The 20,360-nt window shown below is 39.6% G+C and overlaps 1 protein-coding gene across 1 annotated transcript in view; it reads left to right on the top strand.

Moving 5' to 3' along the window:
* The window catches only part of LOC117307024 (POC1 centriolar protein homolog A-like), a 31,306-nt gene extending 13,727 nt beyond the window's left edge, over nucleotides 1-17,579 (top strand). The window contains exons 11-12 of the mRNA XM_033791658.1: nucleotides 5,842-6,054; nucleotides 17,100-17,579. Coding sequence (XP_033647549.1) covers nucleotides 5,842-6,054; nucleotides 17,100-17,204 — 318 coding nt within the window. The 3' untranslated portion in view covers nucleotides 17,205-17,579. The remainder of the gene's footprint in view (nucleotides 1-5,841; nucleotides 6,055-17,099) is intronic.
* The last annotated feature ends 2,781 nt before the right edge of the window (nucleotides 17,580-20,360 follow it).

Raw genomic sequence — 20,360 nt, 5'->3', positions numbered from 1 at the left:
TGGTTTTAAAGGTTAATTACAATACAAACAATACACAGTTGCCATTAGAAGGAGGCTTCTTTGTTGGTTTATAATTGCTGATTGAAATTTATTACTGCTTAAAGGGTCTATGTAAATTTTGTAGGACGAAAAACACAACGTCCACAGATTTACACTAGACTTACACAGTTTGAAGATAATGATAGTAGAAAGCTTCCCTGAAAATATTACGTGCTGAGGTGCTGTAGTTTTTGAGAAATTAGTAAAACAATGTCATGATAATAATTTTCGTCTCATGAGACGAAAATTATTTTAATAATTTTACAAACGTATTTTCATGACATTGTTTTACTAATTTCTCAAAAACTACCCAACCTTAGTTAGTAATATTTGAAGGGAAGCTTTCCACTATCATTATCTTCAAACCCTGTAACTTTAATGTAAATCTATGGACATTTTAAAAAGGTACCCAAATCCTTTAACCTGGCTTCCATCAGGCTCTTTACCTGGCTTACTGCAAAGTTAACTTTTAGTATTTTGTCGTTCCGCATATAGAATCTCTTACCCACAAGCTTTCTAATGAAAGCAACAGTTTGATTGATTGATCCACTGATGAATATTTATAATCTGCGTGACTTGACTTATTTTGTGGTTAAATATGGATAATCATGCGATGAAACCAAACTAGGATTATGCCCATGCAAAAATAATGTATGTGTGAAACCAAAGTTCCCCAAATCAATCAAACACTTCATGAAAAATGTCAAGTTTCCAAGCATTCAAGCATTTCAAGGTTTCAAGCACATTTAAAAAAAAATGTATGTAAGAATTTAAAATTCACAAAACGCTTCAAATTATTTTTTAAATATTTTGTATTGAGACCTTCTTTTCACCTAAATTTGGCACAGCGTTTTCCTGCCTTGTTTATACCTCATTGTACAAAAATAAAGTTTAAATTTACCCTCCTTAAATTTACCTTCTTACTACCTTAACGCCCCCAGTACCAATAGCAGGAGCATGGATTTAATTAGGGATTAGCTCAAGGTAAAATGTTTTGGAGCTGGGCAGGTATGTCTTCATAAATAAGTGATTAGTGTTCAATACTAGCTCAGGTGTTTCCAAACAGGACGTAATTATAAACAGTAAAAACAGGAAGTAAACAGGAGGCTAAATTAACAATTTCCTTTCTATTTAGAGGAAACCCCAAAGGAATTGCACGAGATGCAATCAAACATTTATGTAAAGTTATCAAGACGTCAGGTCCAGGGGATCAGCGCTTTACAAGAGAACAGTACGTTACGCGGAAACTTGTTAAACGCACAACAAACATTGGATAGAACAAATTGGCCCTTCCATGGCAAACTCAAAATATTATGTCGTTTTTTATATAAGTTTCTTGGTAAATTGAGGATGTTTCATTTTTCAATTTCAAAGTTTCAAAGGCATGTTATGTATTTGATGTGAATGTAAGGTATCATATCTCAGCTTCTTTTTACACTTCGTCCTGGGTTTTTATGGCAAAACAGCTCATCTCTCTAGTTGCTTTTCTCAAAAAAATGTTGAGTTCGGCTGTTTTGCCATGGAAGGGAAGAGTTGGTCCTGAGCAATCAACCATCCATTGAATAAGGTTTATCGCGAATAGCAAAATATCAAGAGAGGGCGCTGATGAACCCACACAAAGATATAGGCGATGCGTGCGCTAGTCGTGCATGACAACGTAAATCGCATAGCAAACTGCCCCATATGCCATCCCACAACGCATTGCGGTTCTGAATCGCGATAAACCTTATAGGAAAGTTTTAGGATGTTTCTTGAACATTTCTTGTGACCAGGCAGAACGGATTTGATGTAAGGGAGATTATTCCAAAAGCGTAGGGCATGTACCTTAGGGTCATGTCACACAAGGCAATTTAGAGGACAGTTCCAGATAATCTCCAAGAAGAGAATCCATTCACATTTCAATGTTCACATATTATTCTTTGGTATTGCAAGACAATGTTTTTAAAATTACTCATGTGCTACCAAAGGGGTCCTGTAGCTTGCACTGAGGCTGGTTGCCCTCAAATTGCCTACAAAAGTTGCCTCAAGTGACAAGGCCCTAAAATGCACGACCCTCATCTGTTGTTGTGCATCATTACTGTAGTAAGACCAATCTATATCAAGTGACTTTTTATGATAAAGTCATAGGCCCCGAGTGTTTGAGGGGTTTGGAAACTGTCATTATTGTGGTTTGTAACAAGTTGGCAAGATGCTTGGATTTGTTGTAGGTTAGTGGGTCATAGCTTGGCCCTCTTGGATTATAGATTGGCTCATCTACTCTGCTCAGTTCTGAATCGCTGACTTTGTGCAACCTGGCTCACAGCCATGCATCCTTTTTAGGAATTTGGTATAGGTCTCCCTAAGTCTCAATCGGTTTGAAATCTCATGCTTAATATAAATTATCTGATTCCCAACAACCAGAAAGCCTTTTTGTGTGTGAGTGAGATCATTTGACAGGGGAAGTATTCCATTTGCAGGGATTTAAATATAGGTTTATGCGTGTCCTTTTGAGCCTATCCCAGTTCCCATGAGTCAACACTATAATCTAATTTGACAAAACTCGCTGGGCGAAAACTCCTTTTATCTCGCGTCTTTGTAACATAATTGCAACGAGGACCCCCCTCTAGCTTTACCCGTGTAAGGTCTGGAAATAGACGGAAGTGCCACCCCTTAGCCCCTAAGGTGAACATGAGCCTACTCGTCCGAGGAAATGAGCTCTGAATGGAAACGAGTAGTCTCTGGTGGATTGGGAGGAACCAGTCAATTTAAAACTGGTTTCCTTGATTGCGTAGCACCAGGGATTGCGTGTGTCACATTTGGTAGATGCGTGAGGGAAATACACCGGTAACCAGTCTTCATCAGATGTCATGGGGCAGTTTACTTGATACCGAGCTACACGACCACATCCTATTTGTTAACCCCTGAAAGCGTTAAATGCCAATATCAGTCATCTGCTAAGTAGTGTTTGACAGTTCCGTCAAACGTAGATTGCCTAGTCATGGACATTGTGCAAAAAAAAAACTTAGCAAGGGTTTCCCTCCAGAGTTGTTTTTTTTGGTAGTGTTCAGGATGTAGATGAAATAATTTAGGGGAGAAAACGTTTCCGGAGGATGTACCTCGGGTGCAGCCTTTTCCCAAAATGTAATTTATATTTTAGAAAAGGCAAATAATCCAAGAAAGTTTGTCCCATAAAAGGAACCATTTTCAGTGTTGAAATTGGCATGCGTGTGTTAAATTTGTTTTAAAAATGTGTAGCGATATCATATGATATGAGCAAGTAGACATGTGCCACTACCCATGAGCGTGTTGCTTTGTGGCCTTTAAAGCTGTACCCCTCTGTACTACAAATCATTTTAAAAGATTTTGTCATTTTAGAAGTTTTCCCGCCTCCCCGGGTGTTTGGTTTCTCCGGAACTTATCAAAGTAAAGCAGGCATCTAGTGTAAGAGAGAAAGAAATAGTCCATGTTGTGTCCAATTTTGTAGTTTCATATTTCTGGTGATGAACAGAGTCTGCAAATCCCCTGAATTGTAATATCTGGGAGGTTCTGGGTAAAAACGGGGGAATTTAGGCCTGCAAGAATTTGATTAAATTATTTTTTTACATGAACATCAAATCTCATCTTGTCTCCCACATAACACTGTGAACGCCCTGGATGTGATTGTAGCAGGCCCTTCACAGTGTAACTTTAATACTCCCACACAAAGGAAGAGAGCAGCAAAGTCTCACACGAGTTTAGTTTAGTAAGGAAAGTATTCTTCAATTCATTGTAGAAAGTGTTGATATATTGTAAATGTATGGCAGCAGAGCGTGGGAGCTGCTCATTGCCGTATTCCACTCCCGAGGGTGACCTCCTTGCATCTGAAAAGAAACTCTGAACATAACCCGAAGGTGATAAACCACTTCAGCGTGGACTCAGTGATGCAATGTGTGGGCAGTGGGTGAAGTCTTTACCATACACACCATGATGGAAGGGTCAATGCAAAGGGGATTGATTGTCCGAATTGACCTTCACATAACACTGAGTTCAGATCCCCTGGTCTTTCACTCACGATGCCAAGGACCCCTGTTAGGTCAACAGAAATACATCTTTAGGCTGACTTTGAAGCCCCTTGTGGTCAGTACTGTAGCAATACAAGTGTATTGGAGTGCCACTGATAAAGCCTTTCGGTATTATTATGCTATCATCACTTGCAGCCCAAAGCAATATGTGTGAATAATAACTCTGATTCTCATTGCCTGCACATGTGGACGGCGTATGCTATGAGCCACTAAACATGTGCCACTGCCCACTAGTGTGTTGTTCTGTGGCCTTTCGCTGTACGCCACCTTTTGATATTTTCATATGCTGATTTTGATATTTATGATCAATAAGCAACTTGCTACAAATGTTTATATGCCACAGTTCAAATGGTTGTAGCCCTTAAGGCATTGTAAGGTGTGTTAGATTACCCTGCAGGCGTTGTTTGTGTCCATGTACTATTCCACTTTGATGTTCAGTAAAAAGTGACCCCTGAAAGTGGAGCTTGCCGTGGCATAATGTCACAAGGGTCCTCAAGAAGGCTAGTATAGGTTTTGACACTCCGTAGACCCACTCTATAGCACAGTTGTGGGCAGATTTGTTGTGTGCCCTTGCGGTCTATACCTTACATCTAATACTTGTAAGTAAAAGATGATTGACCACTCAGACCAAAGTATGGCTTTTTGTGGGGGTTCATTGTTAACATTTAATTGGATGAAGTCCTTTCGGATCTCAGGTTTTATGAAACCACAAATGTCCCCTCATAATTGGAATTTGAAACCCTAAAGACCAAGAAGCTAGTTCCCCCCACCCCCCCCCCCCAAGTCGGTGAGCACAGAAAGTGTTTTCAAATACCGCCCTGAAGGAGTTAAGCAGCATTATGATACTGGGTCCAGGTCTTATGATACAAGCAACAAACATATATGTTTGTTGCGTGTATCATAAGACCTGGACCCAGTATCATAATGCTGCTTAACTCCTTCAGGGCGGTATTTGAAAACACTTTCTGTGCTCACCCACTTGGGGGGGGGGGGGGGGAACTAGCTTCTTTAGTAATTGTTTTTGTTCCATTTTCTAAGTACTATAACATATTTGTTGTTTTGGGTATATTTTTCCATTTATATCTAGGCATTTTTCATTTAATGAACTTTTGATCATTATGAGTATGAAGTTACAATTACAAAAAAAAGATAGTTGATGTAGTGTCTTGACCAGGATTCGATCATCCCAATGACCCAGACAACAGTACTTACGTCTGATATGCTAAAGTGCGGCCAGAACACAGTAACCACATTTCATGTCATGCTTGTTAAAAAGAAGTAGTAATAAAACAAAATTTGAATGATTGCCCGTTGTTGCAGCTTCGTGAAGTGCAGTAGCTCTTAAAGTTGTTTTAATGTGATATTTTTAGTGCACTACAAAATCTGTCATACTTATTTTGTTTGATGCAAACACGAATGTACTTAATGTAGAACAAGGTTGCAGTTCACACCTCGTCCTAGAAATGCATTCAACTTTGTTCATCCTCGCAGGGAATCTTCACTTTTAGCCCGAGCAGAATTCCCTTCTTGGTGTTGGCCGGCTTTCATGTGAACTAGGCTAAAAAGTCTTCATGAGCCTTTTTACATTGATTTCATGTTATACTGTATTGTGAAAGCTATATGTAGGAGTTTTATAAAAACATTCTTTCTTTCTTTTTACTGAAAAATTCACAAACTTTTGTTCTATTTTCTAAGAACCTTGAAACCCCTGATGTCTAAATCCTAAAGTGGTTTATTTTTTTATTATTTTGTTACCTTGCAGCATAATGCTCTGGTCAATGGCTCAGTGAGCTCATCCAGAGGGTTCCAGGGACTTGATATGACCTCGGCGGACATTGCAAGACGAGACCTGGATGATGGCCCCACCCTGAGGGCGCACTATCCCAGCACTGCGCCTTTAGAAGTCAAAGAGATGCCGCCTGCCCTTTCCAAGACCTTGGAGAATTTTGTTGGGCAGCTGGATGTTCTGACCCAGGTGAGTTTTAATGTTGGGTGGCTTTCTGCTGGGTTTAAAATGAGTCAGGGCTGCGCTCAAAACAAAATTAATGTCACTGGAATCGCTTGAGTTGCCACCGGACAAAATAGTCTGGCAATGCAAAACAAAATGAATAGATCAGTGGTGCAGGAAGGAGAAGGTCTGGAAACATGTTTGGGTAGATTGGTTGTCTAAGAGGTAGCCTGTACGTAAGTATTACATGGTTGTGCTGTCTATGCCTTGTAAGCTCTCCTGGAGAAGGTCTGGAATCATGTTTGGGTAGATTGGTTGTCTAAGAGGTAGCCTGTATGTATCCTGGAGATTTGTCGATAGCTTCTCTCTCAGCTGTTGCAGGCCTGGTATTTCATTTCTTGACAGGGCATAACCATTTTTAATTTTGCAAAGGGTACTTCCATTGGAAAATCTTACAGTCAATGGGATATTTTCGAAGGGGCACCAAGGCCAAGACCATGGCCTCCTGTGGCCTGCGTGTTATTCCAGGCATGTGTTTGGCCTTCAATTCACAGGCAGCTAGAAATGCTACCAGATGATGGACCTCTTGCATCTATATATATTTTTTTTGCCGCGCTGGCCGTTTTGGGAGTCAAGTTGCATGTAAAAATTACTGTTTAACGTGTACATGTAAACACAGCATCACCTAAAAATGGCATCATACACAGGGACATTGACTCCTATAATGATGCAATCAAGATTATTTGGGATGGTGACCTCAGGTAAATTGAGTCAATGGGCCAATTGCCTTGGCCTAGTAGGACCTGCTCATTGCTCAAGCAGACAATGATGCTTACAAGTTTCCTGCTAAGCAACAATAAGCAGGACACCAGTATACAATTGTTGCAAGCTGTGACGGGATCCATGGCGTTTTGTACCAGTGGGTTTTGCTTCGCTTTGGGTGCCATTTTCCCCCAAAGGGTGTACAAAACCCATGGACCCCAGTCACAGCGTGCAACAATTGTTTTGTTAACCTTGGTAACATTATTATTCCTCTTCTCAAAGTTCTGTTGTCATCCTCAAACATTATTACGATGCTATGTCAGATTTTTTGCCCAAAACATTAAAAAATAGATTTTCTTTGAGTGAATGGTGTTTCAAAGAGTATCACCCACCTAACGAAAAAAAAGTTTAACTTTTACTTTTAATGGTCAGGAACCATGACCAAAATTTAAAACGTTTCTTATAAAACACATAAGAATTGGTCATGTGATATATTGTCGGGATCCTGACAAAAACTAATTTTGAGCACTTTATTTCACTGCTACTAATAATTGGCAGACTTTTTCGAGCAATGGCTCAAATGAAAGCTAGTAACTTTCTCGACCCCCATCAAAATATTTTTGGGTCAAATCGGCCAAAAATCTGACATAGCATCTTTAAGAAGCAGACGAACAGTTGTTCAAATAAGAAACAATTCCTCACTTTTCGCTCGAACCCGTGGCCGTTTTGTAAAAAGCGCTGGAAATCGACAAACGCTGGGAACGATCAAGGTAGTGTACACCGGTTAACAATACTCATGATACCCGCCGTCCTCCCTGTGCAGCCATGGTACATGCGTTTTTTGTTGCACATCATGTGATTGGTTCTCAACCAATCAAACTTCACAATATGTTACCGAGGTATAACAATCATGAAAGGTACATGTGACGTGATATTGTTGTTGTTAACCTTAGTCTAGAAAGCAGAACTGTTTAGTTACTATTTGGGCTCAGATGAAGACACTTTGTGACAGCATTTGATGTACAGTTGTGGTACCAGAGCTCAAACTCATAAGATAACTTGCCTTATTTGGCCAGCGGACCACTGTAAACATGGTAAAGGGAGAATGCTGGTGGTGCCACCACAGTATTGGTGGCATTCTCAATGTAGTGGTGCATTCAAGTGTGTTCAGTCGACAATGGATAAGTGTAATGGTTAGGTTTCTGTAGAATGTTTTATGCTCCAGTGGTCCACATTGAACATGGTATTAAACTAGTGATGCATGTCGTAACGGCAACAACTGAAACATGTGGTAGTCGTCCAGTTATGTACTTGTATAATATACTGACTTATTTATTCCTGCGTTCATTGCCTCGAAAGCATTTCCTTATGTGTTAAAGCTATTTAAAGGTGATGGTTGTATCATTTTCCCTGTTACTGCCAGTATGTTGTTTTCTTGTATCAATGGCCAAGTAAATAATAATAGCAATAAGAACAAAGGGGGAAAAAAATTTGCATCGAGTAAATTTGGTTTAGATAATGCTACCACTTGGTAAAAAAATACTGCAAATTCACCCAACATAATCAGCGCAATCACCTTGAATTTGAATCCTATATTTTAACAGTTGGTACTGCAACGATTTGGTGCATGTGGCTTTTTTTCACAGCGTACATGTACAGTGTTTAAAACACATCTTACAGTAAGGGCAAAAACAAAAAATATGCTCATGAAAATTGTTGATCTTTTTGAGAAAACAAGGTATCTCATTAGTAATTCCATGAAAAATGTAGCGCATTCGAGTTTCGGCACAAACTTAGCCCTGTGTAAATAATGAACGCTTCATCAAACATTTATTCCTTTCCGTTTCAAAGACATTCATACCCTTCAACAATGGTTAATACCCGGAGTCATTGAGAAGTGTATAAATACAATGAACCATAGTGTTATAGGGCATGCTGAAGGATATTGCATACTTTATTTAACTAATTGGTAATGCAAACATATTTGGTAACGTGTAAGTAGTCCGTAGAGAACTTGTAGAAACAATTAACCTTTTTTAATTGCTATCGTTAGTTTTATTTTTCCATTTACAAGAATTTTGCACACATATTTGATTGACCCTTACTCCCTAGCCCCACTTGCCTACAGGTGACCTCAATCCTCCATTATCCTCCTCTCCTAAGTCACTCCACACTAACATGGTTGGACTTGAATAAGTTTGGAATGCCTGGCCTAGTGATAAGTAATTGTGATTTGGACTGATAGCCCTCAATCCTTCTGAATTCTTTCATTCTGACAAAGAGGATAAAGAACGATTAAAGGCACTGGTCACTATTGGTAATTACTCAAAATAATTATTATCGTAAACGTAGTTTCCGAGAAAGAAGTAATTTTCCACGAATTTGATTTCGAGACCTCAATTTAGATGAGGTCTCGAAATCAACTTGCATCTAAAGGCACATAACTTCGTGTGACAAGGTTGTCTTTTCTTTCTTTATTATCTTGCAACTTCGACGACCAATTGAGCTCAAATTTTCACAGGTTTGTTATTTTATGTATATGTTGAGATACACCAAGTGAGAAGACTGGTCTTTGACAATTACCGATAGTGTCCGCTGCCTTTAAGTGATGGATGGGGTAAAAATGTAACATGTAGTCTGTGAATGAGTGATCAATGATACCACTTATTGGCTATGTGGGGAATATAAGGCTGTATCACGATTGGCGTCTACAGCTACGGCTTCAGCTGTTCCTAAGGGTGCTGCTAAGGACGTCCTATACCTCAATGCATGGTGTCGCGGTAATCTAGCTGTAGCCGTAGCTGTAGCCGCTAGTTCGTACACGGTCTTAGCCATTTAAACGGTTGCAATGCTCATTGGATCAGGGATGTGACTCCTCCGTTTGAAAACAGAATTTCTTTTCCTCTCTTTTTTCAAAAGAAATTTTGTTTTTAATTGTCTATCCCCCCCTCCCCCATCCCCATTCTAAAAGAAATGGAGATATAACCTTATAATAACGCCCCAGGTGGCAGTGTAGGGCTTTTGCGCTTTGCGCTCAGAGTTGAGTGTTTTTTGTGGGGGGTTTTTCAACAGGCTATCACTTCCCTGCATTTGATGCTTAAAAGGAAAATTCATAATGCTATAAATATCAGCTCTTATTATAATGCAACTCCCAAGAAATTATCATTGTGCTTTATTACTCCTGGTCACTGGAGCATCTCAATGCCCTAGTGAGTATACAGCCTCTGCTGCCAAGTATATATGTAGCCCACCAAGCTAATTCAGTCCATCTTTGCCCTGAACCCATTTACCTCGGGGTGAAGAGAAGCAATTATAGTTAAGTGCCTTGCTCACGGACACAATTGTCATGACCGGGATTCTAACCCGCACCCTCATGACTTAGCCAATAGAAATTGAGGCTAATGCACTAAACCACTTCGCTGCGACACGCTGAAGAACAGATGTGAAAAATACTTTCAAAAAGTTGTGGCATTCAGCCATACATGTCAAACCTAAATGCTTAAAAAAGTCCATGAAAATACATTGTAGGTTAATGCACTGAGAGTAAATTAGAACAAATGTTTATATAATTTTCATGCCTTTAATTTCGTTCTTGAAGGGGCCCAGCAATTTTCCTCCGGTAAGGGGCACTTCTATGAAGAAATGTGAATTTGTATTTGAACTTTGCAAAGGGCACCACAGTGAAAGGACAGGGCACAACACAATGGCAATTGTTGTCGGTGCCATGGGGTTATTTTGAGGCCTTGATTTTTCAAGTGGGAAAAATGTGCATCAAAAGACCATATTTCTACCTCATTATACACTGCCCACCATTTAGCCTTATCCTATACTCACTCTGTTGATCCAAGGGAAAATGTCACTACATTCTCATTAAAACGTTGTAAATGTAGCGTTACAGTGTTTCTGATAATTGAAGAATGTTTTCCCTGGCCTCAAATTAATCCATGGCAATTGCTGTGGTGCCCTGTGCTTTTGTTGTGGTGCCCTTTACACAAAGTTCCAAGATAATTTTCATTAATACTAGATCCTTTCGAGACAGGAATTGCTGTGCCCTTTCAAGTGTAAACTCTTTACTGTATAAAATCCGTTTATTTTATCAAAGAGAATTCAAAATTTTAGCAAAAACTTAAAGGGGTTAAATTAATAAGTTTCAAGTCAAAGGATTTCAACATACATGTAATAGACCCTCCTCATGAAATAATGTAAGTTGAAAAAGGCTGTGCGCACTAGCACTTTTGTTAGGCAAAACAAGGGAGCATTGTGTCTTTTTGTAAGCTTCTATGGTTGAGTGGTGCACAAATGTAAGGAATATCCTTTGTCCTTTTTGGTCAGGACTGCAACCGGTTCGACAGAGTGTTTTGTTTTGTCTCTGTAATTTTTACCAGGAAAAATGGATATAAACTTGTGAACAAAATGAGGAAGTAGTTTAACAAATATTGAACGAGACCCATCAATTAGCCATACAATTTAACGAACAAAAACACATGCAAAATTCCATAAAGTCTAATCTGTAAAAGGACGTTACATTGAAATACGGGCAACTATTCTGTGAAGCTCATTGCAATTTCAAAAAAGTGTAAAATATTGGTCGGTTTTGGAAGAGTAATGTCACGGATGTTTTCATACACATGTCATACAACTATACAACAAACGAGTGAATGTTTCATAAAAGCAAAACAATGGCTTGTCAGTTTTGCTGTTTTCTTGTTCTGCGAAACAGTGATGTAACTATAGATGCATATTAAAGGTTAAGCTCAAATACATCACCAAAACTTGTTATTGACCATTTATGGCTTTACGCTTTCGCAATACTTACTTGAACTACTGTAAACAAACAAGAATTGTTTACTTGTAAACTTCTTCATGAAAAAAAAGGTACTGAACATGTTTACGTATGTGTACTATGAAAATTAAATAAACTTAATAGGTCATCATTGATTATGGTTTTTGGTGTCAGGGATTTCAGGCACATTCATAGTGTGCTTTAGCTCAGCTTGGCAATTGTACAATACCTAGTGTGATGATGAGAAGTTTTCTACCACATTGCATTCTTTTAAGACAACAACTTATCTTGAGAGTTCGTACAAGCAATAAGTTATTGGTAATGAAACCGAGGAATGCATCATAAGTAAACTTTGCATCTCGGAAGATTAGACTGAGGAAACCTGTAAACAAGGATCCTTGATCCAGAAACACAAGGGGGATAACCCCTAACTCTTAAGTGTTCTTGGGTATTTATGGGCACTACATGTACCTATTCTAGCACAGTTTCATATCCCATCCATAGCAATTGTGGTAAAGCATCTTGCTTAAGGACACAAGTGTCACAACCGGGGCTTGAACCCACCCTCTGCTGATCAGAAACACCGAAGCTAAAGTCCTGTGCTCTCAACCGATATTCACCTGTCATTCACAGAGCCATTAAATGTTTGGTTAGTGTACCTTATTAATAGTATAATAGATGTTAAATTTGCATCAGGGATAAGAATATATTTTTTGGGTTTTTACCCATAACCCGATGTGTGTTAGCTCTGTATACTCGGTACTTTCCCAAGTCCTGTCACAGGCATATTACTCGGTTGGGATTCGAACCCAGGACCCTTTTTTATTAATAGTAAAAAAAAAATATTATTAAAAATTCAGCCACTTCAAACCAATAGACTCTGAATTAGGACACACATGTTCCAGTTTGTCATACAGTGCTAGATTGCCATCCAACCACACACACACTTCTTAACCCTCTTCTGGGAGCCACTGATAGTGATACCCGTAACTCATCACTCTTGATAGAAGCAGGCAAGTGTGAATTACGCCAAAGATGGTCATCCAGATCTTGACTGCAGGACACTGCTAATTAATACAGTCAAGGCCGGCAGCAGCACCTGATGAAAAACAAGGAGGCGGCCGGCCTTTTTTTCTCCATCTATTATTGCCATCTTTTAGTGCACACACTCAGCCTTTTCACACGCATTTCCTTGCAGCTAATGAGAGCTTTTTTGCACAAGGCCTGAAGGAACCCTAGACCCAGTCCAATTATGGTTGGGATTCATTCCTCTGTCAGTGGTTGCTGTAGTACGTCATTAGTGTAGGCCGGATCAACCAGTATTTGCACATGCACCAGGGTTGGCTGGCTTTTTTTTCTCTTCTCTCTTTCTCTTCAAGTCTTCTTCGTCTTGGTTGCATCTTCAATCTATCCAATCGCCAACGGTGATGCTAGTCCTCTTTTCTCGCAAATGTCAGAAAGTCATCTTGCTTGCACGCTTGGATTACGCTCGTCCCAGGGTTCCAGCTGGCTTTTAAAACAGCCGGTGAGATTAGCGCCGACTGCCTCCAGGACAATGTGTAAATCTGAGTGGGTAGTTTGCACGCCCAGTAATCAGTAATGCATTCAGCCTCTCCTGAGGAATTTGTGTACTTAAGTACATCGTGCAAAAAAAAAATGTGCGCAGTGATGGCAGGTGCTGAAGATGTGTTCCTGTAGTATAGCATGAGCAACAATTCGTTGGTTATGTATTCTTTCTGATTCTGGAAGATGCTTAATTTCTGGGTGGAATTCTCCCACTTTTAAGACATCCCCAAAGGAGGCTTGGTGTATCAGGAGCAATAATCTAGTTTATTGCTCAATGGGTGTATGTTGTCTGGGGTTCAAACAACTGGATGGTCTAGTTTCTTCATTTTTATAGATAGCGTCTGTGATGTGCTACATGTCTTTAGTTTATTGCTCAATGGGTGTATGTTGTCTGGGGTTTAAACAACTGGATGGTCTAGTTTCTTCATTTTTATAGATAGCGTCTGTGATGTGCTACATGTCTTTAGTTTATTGCTCAATGGGTATATGTTGTCTGGGGTTTAAACAACTGGGTGGTCTAGTTTCTTTATTTTATAGATAGTGTCTGTGATGTGCTACATTTCTTTTTCGTCCCTCAACCTTGTTTTTATCCTTCTCACTTCTTCAACACTCTTAAGCAGAGATACCTGTCACACAATGTGGATTAAACAACAATGTGTTCTTAAGGACCCCCTGCTTAATTTCCTTGTGTGAAAAGGGCTTTACTCTGTCTACCTATTTCAGTGATCTCTCGGCATTCAGACTCCCAATAACACAACTCTCCCCTCTACTCTTACACATCCCTTCCTCTCTATTGGTCCCACCAAAAGAGTATATGGTTCCTTTCAAGTACTCACCTATGAAATGTATAAAGTGTAGGCTCTTTACTCTATCACACCCCTCTCCTATTAATTAGTCACACCTAAACAGGGTGTGGTCCCTTTGGACCCCTCACTTCTATGCAAAGTGTTGGTGCACTCTGACTGACCAGTCTTAAAGAGAGCTTTTCATCCCTCCACTTTGCATACAATGTCACCTTTTACTCCTACTCATCCCTCTCTCAATCAAATAGAGCGTGGTTCATCTCGGTGGTGGAAAGCGATGGGGGTGGATTCTCACCTACAGTATGAATGTCTTTAAAACCAATCAAACCCATATAAGGCATTTCCCCCTCCTAAGCTGGGCAATTATCATAATTTGTCCCCTGCTTGCATTTATCCGTTTTTCAATCAATCTCAACCATTTAAGGGCCTCGCCTACGCATTTTGTTCACGGTTCTTCTTCATGTTATTTACTCTCTCCATCCGTCGGACCACCCTTCCTCTCCCTAGACCCCCCCCCCCAGTCTCCTCCATCTGTCCCTCCCATCAATGACTAAATCATTCTGCTGTCCCTCTCTAAGCCGTCGCTTCCACAAGATTTCCCAGCCTTGGCTGGTCATTACTTCCATCCGCTTACGTTAATTGATGTATCGGTAACTTTTAATTACCGAATTCCTCTTGATTTCAAATGGAATTCCGTGCTCATTCTCGGCGTGTGTTCTTAATTAAGCTCGGGTTTTGTGCGGTGTTTTTATAGCGGTGAGTAGAAGTAGTTGTCAGTCAAGTGGCAAGCAAGATTCTACTTCCTTCCAGTGACTAATGTCACGCTAATGATCCGCTAACTTGCAGGATATGTTGAGAAGAACTTAAAAAGATAAACCCGGGAAGTCGGTTTTTAATGTTTCTGTCTCTATTAATGGACAGTTATAAATGTCTTTCCTCATTAGCTGTGATGCGTTGGGAGGTTCGACTAGGCTCCTCCTGGTTCCTCCAGCATTTCAAACTTCAATGCTCAAATCATTCTGCCTTAAAGGCAAAGTATACCTTTGGTTGTAGGAACTGTTTGGCTGTTTATATATAATGAAGATGTATACAATAAAACTACTCTATTAACATTTCATTTCAAAATGTGATCGCATTTTTGAAATATATCAAATTGTTTTGGTGAAAATCGAGCCTAGCAGGTTTAACCATTCGCTTGGCCCAAGCGGCCAGTCTATCCAGGACCGCTGGGATGGGCTAATCGTCTGCACAGATTCTTGTTCAGATTCTTGTTCTGCGTACAGTGCATAGAAATATGGTGCAGTGTGAGTGTGATGCATGATGGGACTGCGCATTATTAAACCAATGACAGTGCGTGATACGTTTGCCCATCCCAGCGCCTTTGGTTAAAGCAAGGCGCTGGGGACGAGCGAAATTAAACCACAGAAAACAAGGTTTAGTTGGTACATTGGCTCCAAAGGAAAGCTTTTTTCAAATACTATTTATCAATAAAGTCCCCGGTGTTTGAAATCAAACTACATTGATCTATATTTAAAACTTTTCTCTAGAAGCTCCAGATAGAGTGATGTTGTGAAAAAAAGTATTTGCTACCAACAAGCTGCAAACACTCATTTTATCCAATTAAAAAATGTTTGTGTCTTGAATTACCACAGACTGCAGGACTGTGGTGCGCCATTTCCTTACCACAGTGACGTTGGTTTAGGGTTGCAAATATGCCTCCAAACTAATCAAATCATGTTTGCGTGTATTAACTGCGTGGTTTTTATTATTTCACACACGTATCGTTATTGGGTTCGTCATCGAAAAATTTCCATTATTGTGAAATATTGAAGTTGACAAGATTACAACTTTCTATAAACACCAACCACAAAGTTTGTCAATACGTAATATGACTGATTATTGTAACTGAATACTATCCTTGGCTATAGGATCTCATTACATAAGTTGGCTGGTAGCTCAAAAGTCGCTTAGTCATGAAGTCAGTGCTGAAACTAGGTTAACATTTTAGGGAGAAACACATACAAAATAAAATTCGGGCGAGGAGGCACTTCTCTTTTAAAGGCAGTGGACAATGGACACTATTGGTAGGTACTCAAAATAATTGTAGGCATAAAAACTTATTTGGGAACAAGCAAATATTGTTAGAAATGGCTCCCTCTGAAGTAGCGTAGTTTTCGAGAAAGAAGTAATTTTCAATTAAAATATTTAAATTTGATTTAGAGACCTCAAAATTAAGTATCTGAAAGCACACAACTTTGTGTGACAAGGGTATTTTTTCGTCCCTCTACTCGCAACTTCAACGACCAATTGAGTTAAAATTTGTTATTTTGTGCATTGAGATACACCAATTACCAAAGGTGACCAGTGTCTTTAAGCACATCAAGATCCTAAGCACAGACAAATTATTCTTCCCAGAAGGTTACCAGCCAAACTGACATGTTTAACACCACTTGTGACTGTTATCCTGCTCATTACTGCTTAGCAATTGTTAAGCAGTATTTACTGATTAAGCAGCTCTATGAAATTGGGCACAGGTTTGTTAAATCTGAGTAATTCAGAGAAACAGTAAAGGTCTTGTAAACACAGAGCATAATTTGCAAGCAACTTGGGGGCAACCAACTGCACTGCATGCAAAAGGAACACTCGGTAACAGGTAGTACAACGTGGTGTGTGCGTTTTCTCCTACACAATTTCACTTTCTGTCCCCAAGAAAATGTTGTGGAAATAAACATGGGAATAATTTTTCCTCTTTGAGATTATTCATTTTGGTGTTACCCATATACACCTATGTGTGTTAGCACCGAACCCACGACCTTTGCCATTCTAGAGCAGTGTCATACCAACTAGACCACCGAGATTGCCCGGTAGCTAGAAGCAGTTTGAATCCCATGTTTAAGATGTGGGTTCTGCAACAATTTATTCTTGGAGATTGTCTGGAAGTTGTTGCCTGTAAATTGCCTGGTGTGACGTGGCCTTTAGAGTGTCCGGGAAGGGGTTTGTCTTCTCACTCTCTTCCCTAATCTGGAACTCTGCAGCAAGGTCTCATTATCTAAGAATGTTTGTACTCCCAAGACATTGAAGGCCTCAGCAACAACAATAACAACAGCAGGATGCTTTCATTTTTACTGGCTGATAACATTAAATCTTGTTGTTTGCAGACGGTCAACATCCTTGAGCAGAGACTAACCATGACAGAGAACAAGCTTCGCGAGGTGCTGGACAACCAGCAGAAGATAACACTACAAGTCAGGCCTACTGACTGAGCTCCAGGTTATGTGGATTGAGTGGATGGATGTCAAGCTATGTTATGTAGGTTGGCCGGCTGAGTTGACTCCAAGCTACACTGGCTTTGCAGGCACATCTCACTTGCTACTCTCCCCGACATTTTGAGGGGGGAACTTGGACAAAAGGTGCGTTGCACTTCATTTCTTCCAACCTGGGGCTCCCCTCTATAGAAGCATGCACTAGTGCAGCACAAGAAGGACGATCTAAACCTCCATAGGACGAGCAGTAGAGCCATCATTCACAGGGAATTTGTTTGTAGAATATCTTTCGAGTGACGGTACACTTGATTGGAATTGAAGAGACATGACCACAATTTAACTTTTAAGGTAGTGGACACTAATGATAGTTACTCAAAATAATTATCAGCATGAAACCTCACTTGGTAATGAGTAATGGGGAGAGGTTGATAGTAGGTTGATAGTATATAAATTTGAGGTCTCAAAATCAAGCATCTGTGAAAGCACACAACTTTGTGTGACAAGGGTGTTTCTTCTTTCATAGTTATCTCGCAACTCCGACGACCAATCGAGCTCAAATTTTCACAGGTTTGTTATATTTTATGCACATGTTGAGATACACCTACATGTAGTGAGAAGGCTGGTCTTTGACAATTACCAATAGTGTCCAGTGTCTTTAAGGATTAGTACAGATAATGGGGTATCAAACTTTCTCGGAATTTGTGTAACTGCATCCCTTGCAATAAAATTCAAATATAAAAACTGTGCTCTTATCACAGACTGTTAAAAGCTATGGTTGATATTTACACCCTGTTAATTTGATGCAAAACTTTCTTAATTTGTTATTCTAAGACAACCACATTACCGATAACCATTAGTGCTGTATACTCAAGTGTTTTCAAAGTCTTGCAGGAAATTTAACCTTGCACATTCTCAGAACTTGGAAAGCACTCAACTGTTGTATTCATACGGCATTGCGTGTCAAAACTAGATTTCGAACCTTTATCCCTATGCAAGATTTACATCATATAGTTTTATACTGTCACTTTTTTAAGGAAAAACAGATTTCTTACAAATGCCATCCACCATAGTTTTGTGTACAAATATTAATGCAAAATTGTAAATAGAGAATTTGACTTGTTTGATAATAATTGTTTGAATCTAGATACCTCCATTTATACTTGTTTTGGGGTTTTTTGCTGTACATTTTGTATAATACTTAATATTATTAAACCAGTAGAAGACTACAACGGAACGTTTATCCAGCTTTGGGTAATCCCACAGTAGCTTGCATTACGAGTACAGGGCTCCAAAATATGGCTTTGTTGGGATGTCATCGCCGAGCAGTTTAGTGTACCGGATTCTACTTGACTGCGATACTTTAGTCTGAAGTTTTTTTGAGCTAAGTTATCAGGGGGTTGGTTCAAGTCCTGTGCTTGACAATAGACCAATTCATTAAGCTCCGCCCCATTGCGTATTGACCAATCAAAACCAATGGGAGACTTTCTGGGACGATAGAGGGCAGCAGACTTACCGGGTAAATCCATTGTTCTCAGAATTATGCGCATGTTCAGAACTACGTAAACAATGGAAATTTACCCGGTATGTCTGCTGCCGCCTAGCGTTGGAAAGTCTCCTATTGCACATTCCAAAAGTCTGACACTATAAAGTCCGACATGCATGCCGCGTATGCTTGGCGCGCGCGGCAGAGTTGTGCAGAATGGCATTGGAGAGGCTCACGTGTTCTTGCTCACGCATGCGCCGTGGGCAGAGCCTAATGGATCGGTGCACTGTGTCTCAGAGCAAGACAATGAACTAATTGCTACTCTTCACCTAGGGGTAAACTAGTACTGGGTACCTATGAGGGCAGAGATGATTGTAGTGATTGAATGAGCTTGTGTGCTTTATACTTTGCAGCAAGGGCTGTATACTCTCCAGAGAGCTGAGATGGTTTAAGGAACGAAATAAATGGCTCAGTGAACAGGGGTAATAATGTTGAACGACACGTCACAGTGATGGTTTCAAGCACTATAAGAAAACTTTCTTTCTTTTTTCAGAATAATTTTTGTTGTGGTTTGTCATTGATGGTGCACAAATCAAGTCACAAACAAGTCACACAAAAATCAGATTGAATGATCCTTTGGTTTGTTAAAACATTTCTTTGTTTCATTAAGATTTTTTTTTGTCATTTAGATTTTGAAATTAGCCAAATCTTGTTTTTTTAACCTCATATGCTGTGTGTGTGAGTGTATTAGGGGAGTTTGTGTACCCTGGAAATGTTAGCACATTATTCAGATCAGGTTTTTTGTTTTGGAGTCAGTTTTATAAGGTTTGAAGTACTTGATGCTCCACACCCAAACAATGCACTTCCTGACAAAGCTCATTTTTGTTCATCAGATCGATGAGAATAAGATCTTTCAAATAACACCTTATGAAGGCTATGCCAAAATGTAAACTTACAGAATGTCTCAACTTACAGAATGTTGACAACATTTACCATTGATATCACGGATTATTATTTGTTGTGACTATTTCCAAGAATGAGGGGGGGGGGGGGTGTTGATTAGATTCAATCTGAAGGTTACTCATTAAAAGTTCCTACCGGTGCAAATGATCCTGTTCAATGTTGCCATCAGAAGAAAAAGTGTCAAAACAAGAAAAATGCATTGGAATTGCTTGTTTTTATCACATAAATAAACTGTAGCAACTACGTGTTTTGACATGCACAACAAACTGGCAAGAAAAGGTAGTAGTCTGTGGGTTTCACTCAAATTATTAAAAACTAGAAGATTGGATGAAATGTACGGATATATTATCCCGAGAAAAAAGTGTGTGAGTTTCTGACCGCTTTTGCTGTCAGTAATTTTGCTCAGGCTATGGAACATAGAAAAGAGCAACACTTAAGTCGAACATGGAGGAGTTGAATGACATGTATTTGTTGAGGATGGGTTGCATGTGTTTGGGGAGTTGGGGAGAGGGGTGGGGGGGGGTTGCCTTGCGGTTTCCAAGCACATTCTCACACTCTGAAACACATTTCATAACTTGAGCACTGCTGGAGAATGTTCCACTTTGCTGTAGTAGGGTATTGTGTCTCATAAGATAACCTGTGACGACCTCCTGGTATACATTTTTTTCTTGTTTTTACTCAAAATTATTCTTATTTAACTTCATGGCGTT

The sequence above is a fragment of the Asterias rubens genome, chromosome 2 (assembly GCF_902459465.1).
Source record: "Asterias rubens chromosome 2, eAstRub1.3, whole genome shotgun sequence".
Lineage (NCBI taxonomy): Eukaryota > Metazoa > Echinodermata > Asteroidea > Forcipulatida > Asteriidae > Asterias > Asterias rubens.
This window is presented reverse-complemented; position numbering and strand designations above follow the sequence as displayed.